This window comes from Trematomus bernacchii, unplaced genomic scaffold, assembly GCF_902827165.1.
Source record: "Trematomus bernacchii unplaced genomic scaffold, fTreBer1.1, whole genome shotgun sequence".
NCBI lineage: Eukaryota > Metazoa > Chordata > Actinopteri > Perciformes > Nototheniidae > Trematomus > Trematomus bernacchii.
In genome coordinates, this window is record NW_022987739.1 from 31,074,689 (window position 1) to 31,087,307 (window position 12,619).

Consider the following 12,619-nt stretch of genomic DNA (forward strand, 5'->3'; position numbering starts at 1 on the left):
CCAAAATAGAAGTGAGTATGCACAGTAAGGATTAAAACTAGTATGTTAAGATAAAGGGAAAAGTAAAGGATACATATTTCAAATAGAGAGTTTGAGTGAAACACCAAATTGTTGGACAGTTTTTACCAACTCTAATAACTTCGACCTTTTCTCAATATGTGGCCTGTCGCATATGGCAGGATAAGAACTTTTAGTCAAATAATATCATTGCTGTTCCAATATAATATATAAGCAAGAAATCAAAGTCATTTTTAAAGGAGAGCACGAAGCTCCAAACTGAGGCCTGAGGTAATGCAGTACATATAAAATGTGAAATTACTGTATATTCTTACCAACAAATGTGGTGATCTTTCATTTATCCAATCGGGAAAGTGAAATACTAAGTTGAAAAAAAATGCAGTTTTCCCCCCACTTTTTGAAATACATTATCAAGTTTTAAAATAAACATTTAACGACTTATTTTATGAATCAATCAATGTTTATTTATATAGCCCAATATCACACATGTTACATTTGTCTCAGTGGACTTCATAGTTTGTACAGAATATCAGTATGACAATACGACACCCTCTGTCCTTAGACCCTCACATCGTACAAGGAAACACTTCCAGAGAAAAACCCCACAGTTTAAAGGGAAACATGGGAGAAACCTCAGGGAGAGCAACAGAGGAGGGATCCCTCTCCCAGGACGGACACACGTGCAATAGATGCCGTGTGTAAATTTAAGAGATAATACATTTACAGCGTAGGTAGACCAAATGTTTGGAAATGCATGTGTCTATAATAAGAAGATGAATCCACGAGGATGTCAACAGTCCTGTGGGAGCCATCAGGGAAGTAGCATGATGAGAGTCAGGCAGGACCGCAGAGACAGGTTCAGCCACGACTCGAAGTCCAGGACTCAGATCAGGACTCAGGACTCAGGATCCAGGATCCAGGACTCAGGATCCAGGATCCAGGACTCAGGATCCAGGACTCAGGATTCAGGATCCAGGACTCAGGATCCAGGACTCAGGATCCAGGATCCAGGACTCAGGATCCAGGACCACAGCAACAGGCACAGCCACGACTCAGGATCCAGGACTCAGGATCCAGGACTCAGGATCCAGGACTCAGGATCCAGGACTCAGGACTCAGGATCCAGGACTCAGGATCCAGGACCACAGCAACAGGCACAGCCACGACTCAGGATCCAGGACTCAGGATCCAGGACTCAGGATCCAGGACTCAGGATCCAGGACTCAGGACTCAGGATCCAGGACCACAGCAACAGGCACAGCCACGACTCAGGATCCAGGACTCAGGATCCAGGACTCAGGATCCAGGACTCAGGATCCAGGACTCAGGATCCAGGACTCAGGACTCAGGATCCAGGACTCAGGATCCAGGACCACAGCAACAGGCACAGCCACGACTCAGGATCCAGGACTCAGGATCCAGGACTCAGGATCCAGGACTCAGGATCCAGGACTCAGGATCCAGGACTCAGGACTCAGGATCCAGGACTCAGGATCCAGGACCACAGCAACAGGCACAGCCACGACTCAGGATCCAGGACTCAGGATCCAGGATCCAGGACTCAGGATCCAGGACTCAGGATCCAGGATCCAGGACTCAGGATCCAGGACTCAGGATCCAGGACTCAGGATCCAGGACTCAGGATCCAGGACTCAGGACTCAGGATCCAGGACCACAGCAACAGGCACAGCCACGACTCAGGATCCAGGACTCAGGATCCAGGACTCAGGATCCAGGACTCAGAATCCAGGACTCAGGATCCAGGACTCAGGACTCAGGATCCAGGACCACAGCAACAGGCACAGCCACGACTCAGGATCCAGGACTCAGGATCCAGGACTCAGGATCCAGGACTCAGAATCCAGGACTCAGGATCCAGGACTCAGGATCCAGGACTCAGAATCCAGGACTCAGGATCCAGGACTCAGGACTCAGGATCCAGGACCACAGCAACATGCACAGCCACCACTCGAAATCCAGGACTCAGGATCCAGGACTCAGGATCCAGGACTCAGGATCCAGGACTTAGGATGCAGGACTCAGGCTGCAGGATTAAAACAAACAGACAAACCAAATCCAGTATATTAAGATGAACAGGTGTCCCGTTACAAAATAAAACACACACAAATAACTATAGAAAACAACAATGTGTGTGTGTTACTTTGTGTGTTTAAACGTCAACATTTCAGAGAGTACATATTCATAGCAAACAACACCTCAGCCTCACAGCATGCACTGCCCAAAAGATCCTTATAGCTCCTCGTAGGGCTCATCTTGTACAGCTTTAAAACAATCTCATGTGTGTGTGGTGCAATGTTTCAGGAGGGAGGGGGATCCAGAGCTTTCAACTAAGCTTTTTGGATAAAAGTGCGTGTAAAAAAACATGTGAAAAGATGTAACGATTATATTTTCCACTCCATAAACTTTTCTCAATTACTGTTGGATCGCCCCGTGTTTGGACGGCAGGAGGAAACCTCAGGGAAGCTTCCAGGAGGAAATTAAGTTCTAAATTAGCTCTCATGTCGTAAAACATTTTGGAAAGGCCTCAATTCTCACCATGCTGCAGTACAGTAGGTCACACCCCCCCCCCCCCCCCCCCCCCTCACTGACTCACCCATCTCCCCTTCTGGTTCATGGTGATGAAACAGAGATCATGAAAACAGAGACATGTTCTTCAGAGGAAACAAAAGAGAGATGATGTCGCTGGTTTTCCCCTCCGACACAAAGCCCGGTTCAGTTTATCATCATTCCAGGGGCTTGACTCAAACACCCCCCCCCCACACACACACACACCCCCCCCCCCCCCCCTCCTGCAGTGGACTCTCCCAACAACCCGCCGTTTGTTGCTGTTGGGAGGAGAGTGATGTCAGTAACTCACAGTGTGTGTGTGTGTGTGTGTGCGTATGTGTGTGTGTGTGTGTGTGTGTGTGTGTGTGTGTGTGTGTGTGTGTGTGTGTGTGTGTGTGTGTGTGTGTGTGTGTGTTCCTGTGGTGTCTCTGTGTGTCACTCCACCTCTGATACACACCCGTGCTCTGTGATGATATCCAGGACACACACTGTAAACATATGTGACAGAAAAAATAATAATTTTACCCAAAAATAAATCAGCGTTGAACGGAGACAGCCCTTCATGACTTTGGTAATGAATTTGATTAACCTTAGGAATATTTATATATTTATGTTTTCATCCATGTGTTCAGGGATGCCATGACACTGATTATCAGAGCCACAAATAATCCCAATATTATTATCATTTTTAAATTCAGACTTTTGAACCATAACTGTCCAAAACTGTACAGACATGTACAAAAAGAACAATGACAGAACCAGTGCACGGAAAGCACTTCGAAAAAGACAGTAAGTGGACATTTCCCGTCCAAATAAGTTTGTTTAAAGTGCAGAATGAAGTGGATAAGAAACCCTTAAATCCATGAAAAATGAAGATTATCTGGGATTTATTTCTTCTTCACAGTTCACTTCTTTCTCTGCAGCACAGAAGAAGTGAACAACACATTGAAATCCCTCACATTTGTAGCATATATGATATATCTATGTATAAAGCAATCAAAAACAGTAGAAATGTACATGCTGAAATGTTTTTGGAGTTGATCAGTTAGTAACGGGACTTTCCCAATTTAGTTTTTCTTTGTGTGCTTCCTCCCTGGGTGGGGACACACTGATATAATTGATAACAAATAGTTAAAAATGTGCTTAAAAAAACTATAAATATTTAACGGTTCAAGTCATATCCCCTGCCATTACACACTCATGCTTTAATAATTGATTTTTCTGTCTTCCAGGTGCTTTCTGTGATCAAAACTTTGAGACGACCTCCTCCGCTATAATCTTTAACTTTGCTGAAAGCTGCCTGTGTTTGTGATACAGATTTGTCGTGTTGCTCAGGAACGTTGGAAATGTCAATCTTGCCATTTCCCCCACTTCTCCCTCTCTTCTTTCTCACCAAGAGGGGACGATTTGCACAGATTGAGATCTCCACACACCCCCACGTCTCCCCTAATTGTCGGCCTGCTGGAAATGACTTCACTGGGTCACCCCCACGCTGAGCATCATATCCTTGTTTGGCCTCTCATTGTCTGTCAGCTTCCACACACACACACACACACACACACACACACACACACACACACACACACACACACACACACACACACACACACACACACACACACACACACACACACACACACACACACACACACAGACAGATCTGAGATGTGCTTGTCAGACACATTCCTCCGCTGCTGTATCACCACCCAGCCTACAATTACCCCCCCTCCCTCTGGTTCTTCTCTTCTCTCTCGGACTCATCCATTCATCCTCCGCTCTCTGACAGGTACTGAGCATTCATTATACATGTGTGGTATGTTGTAAGTAATCACACAGCAACAAAGGCTGTGTTGTGCGGCTGTATCCAGGAATAAGAGCTGTTCTGTTATTGAGACGTCACCCCCCCCCTGTTTCCTTTGGCAGCTGCAGCACAGGTAAAGGAGGTGTGGAGGAAAGTCTGTAGCTAACAATGAGCTGCTATCACTGGGAAACCCATCCCATAATAAGTGTATAAGATCATGGATTAGAAGCAGACGTAAAAGTGATGAGGCGTTCACTGACAGTAAAGACTTTGATGTTAGTTTCTGAATCAGCATTAAAGCTGCAAGTAATGATTAATTTAATTCCTGAATAATTTTAGTTGGTCTAAATGACACTTAGCTAATGAACTTAAAGGAAGAAGAACTGTATTTGGATCCTTAAGGGTTAAAGGTTGTTAATTATAGGTTTTAAATTAGGAAAAACATCAGCAAAATATCCTTAATTTTTATAAACAATTAATAAAAAACAATGTCCTTTAATATATATTTTATTATTAATATTTGTTATGATTATTATTATTTTTATTTTTGTTATTATTATAATTTATAATATTACTACATTTATATTTGTTGGACAAAATGACATTTAGCTAATGAAGTTTAAGGATATAATTAAAGGAAGAAGAATTTGGATCCTTAAAGGTAGGGTAGGTAAGAATGGAGAAACCAGCTCGAGTGCGCTAGAATTTGAAAATACGCAGCCGAAAATAATCTGCCCCTTCCTTCAGACTTCCTTACAGAGCCCCTCCTCCAACACACACGAACGCGCACATGACCAATGAGGGCACGAGATAAGTTTGTGCACAGATGGAAGGCTGACAGGCAGGTAGGCCATCCAGTTATTTTAGCCAGGCCGGCTAAAATGATTGGTCGTGCTTTTTACAGCGCCACGGCTTCCACAGATGATATTTTTTTATGTATTTATTGTCAAAGCATTTAATGTATTCATTGCTATCGGGATGTTAAGAGCATTCCATGGAATATAACAAAAAGTGTCTCTGAAGTGAATTACCTACCCCACCTTTAAGGGTCGTTTTTAAGAAAGTGTAGAAATAAAGGTTGAACCCTGCATTCATAGTTTAATTTAAAGGGGACCTATCATGCAAAATGCACTTTTTTCTACATAAAGATGTGTCCCCAGTGTGTCGGGGAACTCACGCAGCGTCAGAAAATAAAACCCTCTCTCTTTTCCTCCGTTCCCAAATCTCTAAAAACGGGGGAACAACGGAGCTGATCCAGATTTGCGTCCGATATGACGTAATATCTGAAATGTGGACCCACGGCCCTATCAGAAACGTTGCTATCAGAAACAATGCCCGACTGTTTTGGACGTAATATGGTCGGTGTTTACATTAGCATCGCTAACACTCAGAGCTAACCTGTACTGGAGAGCATGTGTGTGAAGAAGCAGGAAATAAAAAGGAACTCACCTTGTGGTATAACCGGCAAGAGAGAAAGCCTTTGAGCTCCATACTGTTTCAGAAAGAATCCTTCATAATCCATGATATGGCGTTTCATCACGGCAGCATTTAGTTTAGACAGTAGCTGCCGGGTCCCGCATGAGCTCAGACCAAATCAGCACTTTTGAAACAGGAAGTGAAATAGAGGGATATGAGGCATGGCTAGAATGGGTGATCTGTTTGGTATTTTGAGCAAAACACTTCATAGACATGTTTTTTATATATTTTTATATATCTGAGACCTATGCTATTGCCTAAAAATAGCATGATAGGTGACCTTTAAAGAAATAATATCAGCACTATGTTGTTTACTTTTTTATAAATTAATTAAAATGATTAATATGTTTTATAATTATTATGAATTTATAATATTAATAAACCTGAGTGAAGGAAATTGTGTTGTTTTTTTCAGGGATGAGGAATATATTGAAATGACTATAACACATTTCCCAGAGCCTAGGATGTCTTCAAAAAGCCTATTTTTATCAAAACTACTGAATATAAACATGTCAAATTCAATTTTCTTACAAGCTAGAACTGGGAAATATTTGCCATTTGTGACTAATTGATTAATGGCTGATTAAATGTCTTCCTGTTGTATCAATTAACACAAATTAGTCGATATAAAATATCTATTATCGGACAAAATAGTTAGTTTCTTTAAGGAAAAATGTATTACACTTATAAAATGAATAGATATAGACAAAGTGAAACAACACACAGTTTCAAGAGCACATGAAAAAGCTTTATTATCACACCGAGCTTCAACACAAACATCGTTAGAGTTTTCAGCACTGGGGAGAACAGGTTATTATATAACTTACATAATTTATTAAATATCTTCATTTGGCAGGGTTTCACAAGGAAGCAGGAGAAATACACAAGTGAGTGGAGGTGAGGTACAGCTCTCTCTTTTATTTCCCCGTCTGTCAGAGGCAGAAAGTAACACTGGGAAACACAGCGGGAAAACAAATGTACAGTGTGTGTTATTTAATCTCTGCAGGAACACTCAGCTTCACAGACAACGATTAGAGAGATATAGGAATGTAAAGAAAAAGGAAACAGAGGGGGCTGGGAGATGGGAAATACCCGGGGAAATATCACTTCCAAAACGTAACGATGACACGATGAGAGGATCTGTACACTGTGATGCCGTCTTCATATTTCATTATACATTCCTTCACTGTAAACCAAGATATGCACGCTCTCAGGTTAATACTTCACTTTAGAGTTTTTTTAAAAATAGTATATATTTCGTGATATATTCATTTTTTTTGTTATTGTAAACAAATCATACAGTACGAACACCTTTAAGATTACATGTCTATCGTTTGGCAGCCTATAGATGAAGCGTAACGTGAGGCAGTGACGACACAAATCACTGCAGCTCGTTAGTGAAGAAGATTCAGCCATGCAGGTGAGCACCACCGAGCAACACTTAGTTTAGAGTAATAGATGTGAGGTTGTGGTATAATACAGTGTTTTAAACTTAAGAGTCCTGATAGAATGGGTTAGAAAATAATAAATACAAATGTATCCCCAATGATTTTTTTTCCCTGTGGGGTGATTTGCATTTACGTGCATTCTGCAGGAAATTCAGGAAATGTCCGTTCTCCCCTCGGACAAATCAAAAAGAAAAAAGTGCATCTCAGCAAGTGGCTGGTAGTGCTGTGCCAGTATACACACACACACACACACTGTCAGGGGGGGCTGGTGAGTAACATGAGTGTGTGTGTGGAAGCTTGTCATTCCACAAGGTGACTGTGGCAGAGTGTGTGAGTCCATGTTTGAGCTACGCTGTGGTTTTAGAGGTGTCTTTAATTAGTAAAAGATCCAGTATCTGCGTCACTGGATCTTCCCCGAATGGATGGATCACACACTTACTGACGTGTGTGTGTGTGTGTGTGTGTGTGTGTGTGTGTGTGTGTGTGTGTGTGTGTGTGTGTGTGTGTGTGTGTGTGTGTGTGTGATGGGGGGGATGGGGAGTCAGCTGATGAGACACTTTTGGCAACATTAATCCAATATCATGGCTTCTCTCGTAGCTTTGAGCAGCATTTCATGATTGATTACACATACTGTACTCTACCTTCAAAAATAGACTTTTTTTTTTGTAATACCCTAGTAAACATCGTCAAGTATTTTTACTAAGTTTTGACAAACCAGGAGGTCGTGGCTAGCAGATGAAACAGGAATACATGCAACCGTCATCCTACTGCCACAATAGGGCCTCTTTAAAAGTGTCTATGGTCAACCTGTATCTATGGCAACATGTTAATTTAAAAGTGATTTCACCGGCATCTAACTCATCAGAGCTCCAGAGAAAAAAACGTCAGTGAAGCAAACTGTGAATAACAAGCCCAGTCATTCAGAGAGGATTAATACAGTAATGGAATACTCTGTGGGGGATAGTGGTGTCAGACGTTGATGGGGTGTCAGTGAAGTGGATTCCCTCTGATAATACAAGGGCGTGTGCGTGTGTGTGTGTGTGTGTGTGTGTGTGTGTGTGTGTGTGTGCGCGTGTGTGTGTGTGTGTGTGTGTGGTTGGTCTCTGAACATGTGGAAACACCACAGAGGTGTGATGACATCATGGGGATTCCCTAAAAACATTTCTCGTCTGGATCACATGGGATGGGTCTTTCTCTCTCTCTCTCTCTGTCTGTAGTTTAAGCACAATGGCGGCGAGGTGTGAGGGCTTTAATTCAGAAACAGTGTAGGTGTGAGGGAGAGACAGCTCACTGAATAAACACATGATAGTATGCAGCCCGATAAGTAGGAAAACTGCACGAACAGAAACAAACAGAAGGTGGGAAATACAAATGAAATCCAACATTAGTTCTCAGAGAATCAGAGGGTGTGTTTGGCGCCCTCTAGAGGAAGGGGTTTGCAAAGCCCGGATAGGAAATGAGGAGAGGAGAGTGAAAAAGGGGAGACAAGAGAAGAAAGGAAAGAAAAGTAGAGGAAACAAGGGCAGATAAAAGGAGACAAGGAGAGGAAACAAGAAGGGAAAGGAGTGTGAAGAGAGAAGAGGAGATGAAGGGAAAACAGACTGAAGAGGAATGTAAATAACAGGACACAAGTAGGAGAAGGAGAGTGTAAAAGGGGATAAACGAGGAAAGGAAAGATGAGGGAGAGAGGAAACAAGAGAGTTGAGGTGAGAAGTCAAGAGGAGAAGACGATGAAATAAGGGCAGATGAGAGGAAACGAGGAGTGAGAAGAAAGGAGAGGGGATGGAAACAAGAGAGGTGAGTTAAGGAGTTAAGGAAACAAGAGAGGTGAGTTAAGGAGTTAAGGAAACAAGAGAGTTGATGAGGATTCCTAGGCGTGCTCCAGGAGCCACTGGAAGAGGGGGGTGCGCTGCGTGTCTCTGCCCGCCTGCGGAGCCTCGTCTCTGGGCAGGATGTGAGTCTGAGCCTCCTCACAGTAGCGCAGCAGGGTGTGGAGCAGCTCCCCCACTCTCCACCTCCTCTCCTTCAGACGCTGCACCACCAAGGGGAGCTGGAGGAGACACAACAAGGTGTTAGACACTTTAATAAGAAGGTGGGAAGTAGTGGAGTACAAATACTTTGTTACTTTACTTAAGTACATTTTTCTGGTATTAGTACTTTACTCCACTACTTATTTTTCTGACCACTTTTTTTACATTTTGAACACAAATACCTGTACTTTCTACTTCTTACATGTTGAACACAAATACCTGTACTTTCTACTTCTTACATGTTGAACCCAAATACCTGTACTTTCTACTTCTTACATTTTGAACCCAAATACCTGTACTTTCTACTTCTTACATGTTGAACACAAATACCTGTACTTTCTACTTCTCACATGTTGAACACAAATACCTGTACTTTCTACTTCTCACATTTCCCAAACAGGCTGGTTCCTTTAGTTTGAATGTGTGTTTGGTGGCGTGATCATTATTATTTAGAGTCATTGCGTGCCTATTGATTTGAACACGATCCGTGTATCCATCATTTCCTGGTCTTCTCTAAAGAAGAGGGACCAATGAAAACGTTGTCATGTTGCCGTTGTTCAGCATGGAAACATTCATTAGCTAACAATGACATTATTGTTCTATTAATATAAAGGGAGGTCAGGTACTCTTTAAAACAGCTGCTAGTTATGGGTACTTTTTACTGAAGTACATTTCAAAGCCCTCTTTACTTTGACTTGAGTAAAGAAGTTTAGTCAGTACTTCTACTTTCACCAGAGTATTTTTAAACACGAGTATCTGTACTTCTACTTGAGTAAAGGAAGTGTGTACTTTTGCCATTTCTGCACTTACACAAGCACAAAGGAGGCCACCTGAGGTTTATTCATTGTTATTAAAACGTATTATATCTGGGGCAATGTTTAGGGGTTTCTCATTTCTCATGATCTCATTTCAACATTCCTGCCTACTGGATAACTGGACTTAAACTCCCAGTGTACATTTTACATTGATATTCAATCTAATATTTAATAATCCATTCCTTGCACAATTCATGTATATATAATATCCTGCTTATATTTTGTTACTGTAAATTTGTATTTCCACAAATGTATATTTTTTACTTTTTTCATTTCTCTTATGTACAATGCCTTGTCTTTTGATGCTGCTGCAACGCAGACATTTCTCAATAAAGAACTTCTTATCTTATCTTATTTATGATGTCGAAGACGGGAAATATCATGAATCAAAGACAGGAAATAGTGCAGATGTGGAGGATGGGCGGACCTTAATGATCTTTGGGGACTTGGATCGAGCCAAAAATATGTATTTGTCCAGAGCAGTTTCCACAAGATTTTCTCTTTCTGACATTTACTTTTCACTTTCACAAACAATCTGCAGTGATATATAGTCGATCAAAAACTAAAGATGTCTGAAGATCCACAAGAGTCAATAGAAGGACGAGGTTTTAGGATAAAACAAAGATAGGAAAACTATGAAGATTACTACCTAGAAACATCAATTAAATGTCATTCATAAGAAGGGCAGAGTTCCCTTTGTGCTTCATAAAAAGGGCTCATGAAAAGCACTTTGTGACGCGCTAAATAAATACATTTGACTTATTTATACATATAATTAAAAGTGCAGAGTCTGTGCTTGTTGGGGATCTCTGCATTGAAGATTCACGTAATGTTCATTGCCCCATGTTCAGTGACTTGAGAAATGTTTGGAGGATTTGTTTTGGTTGTGTGAAGGATTTATGTTGATGAGTTGGCACTTTAACGAGCAGATTTATGACCTGGCAGGAAGTATAGTCAAAGCAGGAACAAGGTGTGTCAATCATAAATTTAAAGTAACTTTCGTTGAGTGAATTGACTGTTTTGAAATATGACTCTGGAGCTGTAAGTCATCATTTGGCAAATCCGTAATTACAGGTGAAGACAGAGATGTTAAATTGATTTGTAGCAGGTAAGAGAAACTGATCTATTCCACAGGGAGGTCCATTTCGTTTTTAAAGAGACACACTTCTAACAAGGGAAGCAGTTTCCAGGACGTACACCACAACTAGTTTGAATACAAGGACTTTTTATTGATTTTGGAAAAAGGATTATAACTACTGCACTTATATATGAATATATTTTACCACCTGTTTTACTTAATTGTTGCATGAGCTGTGGTTTTCCAGAGGTTTGTCTCCACAGCAAAACTAAGTGTAGTAGAAACCAGGAGACCACAACTCAAGAGCGCTAACCTTTCAAACAAACATCAGAAACGGAAAGAATGACTTCTTCCATTTAAGTTTTAAGTTTAAACCTGTCTCTGATTGGCTGAAACACCAAACAGATCATTGCAGCATCCCATAATCCCCTCTGTTTCAGCCCTGTTTCAAAAGTGCTGATTCTCTGTCTGTTACTTTAGATGAAAATAAGGAGCCCCTCCCCACGCCCCTCTGAGAGAGATTTGGTTACAAAGAACTCAATGGTGCTCTAGGAGGAGATTCAGGTGATAATGGGGGGGGGGGAGGGGGGGGTTACCTTGGTTGCTGATTGGCTAATGGTTACACAAGACAAAACATCGTTATGACATCATAAAGTGGCCCAAATCTGATCAGCTCATTTTCAGACAGGTTTTTATAAAAATGGATCAGGACAAAAAGAGAGAGAATCTTTGTTCCTGAAACTTTCAGAGTCTCTTTACACAGAGGGGACACATGTTGATGTAGAAGAGACATGAAGAAGAGGGGGACACATGTTGATGTAGAAGAGACATGAAGAAGAGGGGACACATGTTGATGTAGAAGAGACATGAAGAAGAGGGGACACATGTTGATGTAGAGGAGACATGAAGAAGAGGGGACACATGTTGATGAAGAAGAGACATGAAGAAGAGGGGACACATGTTGATGTAGAAGAGACATGAAGAAGAGGGGATACATGTTGATGTAGAAGAGACATGAGGAAGAGGGGACACATGTTGATGAAGAAGAGACATGAAGAAGAGGGGACACATGTTGATGTAGAAGAGACATGAAGAAGAGGGGATACATGTTGATGTAGAAGAGACATGAAGAAGAGGGGACACATGTTGATGTAGAAGAGACATGAAGAAGAGGGGACACATGTTGATGAAGAAGAGACATGGAGAAGAGGGGACACATGTTGATGTAGAAGAGACATGAGGAAGAGGGGACACATGTTGATGAAGAAGAGACATGAAGAAGAGGGGACACATGTTGATGTAGAAGAGACATGAAGAAGAGGGGATACATGTTGATGTAGAAGAGACATGAAGAAGAGGGGACACATGTTGATGTAGAAGAGACA

The 12,619-nt window shown here is 41.7% G+C and overlaps 1 protein-coding gene across 1 annotated transcript in view; it reads right to left on the bottom strand.

The window, feature by feature from the left end:
• Positions 1-6,589: 6,589 nt before the first annotated feature.
• Positions 6,590-12,619, bottom strand: part of akap11 (A kinase (PRKA) anchor protein 11) — a 38,190-nt gene continuing 32,160 nt past the window's right edge. Inside the window, exon 12 of the mRNA XM_034146600.1 lies at positions 6,590-9,361. Coding sequence (XP_034002491.1) covers positions 9,182-9,361 — 180 coding nt within the window. The 3' untranslated portion in view covers positions 6,590-9,181. The remainder of the gene's footprint in view (positions 9,362-12,619) is intronic.